Here is a 1,700-nt window from a genome sequence, read left to right on the forward strand (position 1 = left end):
CTCAAGTTGTTCCTTAGGCTCAGGCTTTGGCTGTGGCTGTAACTGTTGTTTTGCTAGACATGTTATTTCAACCTTTATTTCTCTAATTGATTGGTCAAGTGAGTCTAACCTCTTGTTGATGGCTTCAAAATGTCTACCATTGTACTCTACCATCCTCTGATAGAGTATGTCAAGAATGCGGTCAATATACATACCATCTTGCAGACGAGGTTGTTGTTGTTGTTGTTGTTATGGTTGTTGTTGCTACTGCTGCTGTTGTTGTTGCTGGGGAAGTTGTTGTTGTTGTTAGGGAAGTTGTTTGGGAGGCTTCGGTTGCTGGACATAGACCATTCTTGCACCAGAGTCCAAAAATGATGCAAGCTGGTCAATCTCTGCATCTTCTTGATTGGCATAAGGCAAATACAACCTCATGCTCATACTACTCAATTCCTCCTCAGTGGGATAAAGAATTGGTACGACCATTCCCTATATATTAAAAAAAAATACATTAAATGATTATTTAGGTGGAAACACATTGAAAAAAATACCTATAAACACATTGTATTCAAACTCTTACATCACCACTGTGCATGAGGTTGTCTATCTGTCCAACCTCGACCAATGAAACCCGACGTGCCTCCCATTTGAGGATTCTGGGAAGACGTCCATCAACCATCTTTGCAAACGTGGCACCGATGGTTGGAAAAGTTTCGAATGCCCAAACTTGTGTTAAAAATTATGCCATGGTTGGAAAACTATGTATTATTTACTATAAGGCCATGATTAAAAATTATGCATATAATTGTACGACATACCTAGAAGGCCCAAGGAAACCCACATACTGAGTAGGTTTCCTTGATGCTCTTATGACCTCTTTTCCGAACCCATTTCTGAAATTTCTCCCTTAGGTTCTTCCTTAATGACCACAAAGTGCCTTCAAAAGACACCCTGCCCCATGGATAGCTGTTAAAGAAATCTAAATCGTCGACGTACGACAACCATTCCAGTGGGACGGTCTTCTTCTCGTCCCCAGATAGTAATACTTGTGCTAAAAGATAAATGATAGCGATCTTTGCTTTATCGCTACCTTTTATCTTGTTTTCTGTGAGCAATTTTTTTAAATCAGCAACAAGTACTACTTGGGTCTTAAAATGCTCCAACAATCTTAGATTCTTCGAAGCTTTCAACAACACATCAGGCTCTAGGAATTCCCCGCAGTTCAATCTTGTGATTAAGGCAAATTCCCTCATTTCGAACCGAGTTGGCTTTCCATTAACCATGAACCACAACTCATGTTTCTTTTCTGTTTCTATCTACCTCAGAAGTAGATAGTCTGTCAACACTCCAAAATAGATCATATATTTAGATATCGAAATCAAATGTCTCAAGACAGATTCCTTGAAAATTGGCATTTCAGTTTCAGGGTCTAAATTTTGCCGTATTACCTCCAGGGCCTCGATCTTTGACTTCATAGTGACTTTCACTGGGAAGTACTCCTGTATAGGATCCATGATCATCCTTAGCTGTCTAATCCAAGGAAGTTCATCTGTGTTGTACTTCGGGAGGTAATTCTGAAAAAAAAAGAAAAAACAGACATCGGTCAAAACCGACCAAAACGACATAGAACCGACAGAAAGACACAGAACCGGGGCACTGTTGCGCGCACGCGGTGGGGCACTGGTGCGCGTGTGGGGTGGGCCACTGGCGCGCGGGGTGGCAAG

The 1,700-nt window shown here is 41.3% G+C and overlaps 1 protein-coding gene across 1 annotated transcript; it reads right to left on the reverse strand.

Annotated features, from left to right (window-relative positions):
• Positions 1-794: 794 nt before the first annotated feature.
• On the reverse strand, positions 795-1,490 carry LOC112093135. The gene is made up of 2 exons (XM_024171036.1): positions 1,425-1,490; positions 795-1,292 (listed from the first exon to the last, which is right to left on the reverse strand). Exons 1-2 carry the CDS (start codon positions 1,488-1,490, stop codon positions 795-797), a joined length of 564 nt encoding a protein of 187 aa, XP_024026804.1.
• Positions 1,491-1,700: the final 210 nt, after the last annotated feature.

Source organism: Morus notabilis, unplaced genomic scaffold, assembly GCF_000414095.1.
Source record: "Morus notabilis unplaced genomic scaffold, ASM41409v2 Scaffold93, whole genome shotgun sequence".
In the NCBI taxonomy this organism is placed as follows: domain Eukaryota; kingdom Viridiplantae; phylum Streptophyta; class Magnoliopsida; order Rosales; family Moraceae; genus Morus; species Morus notabilis.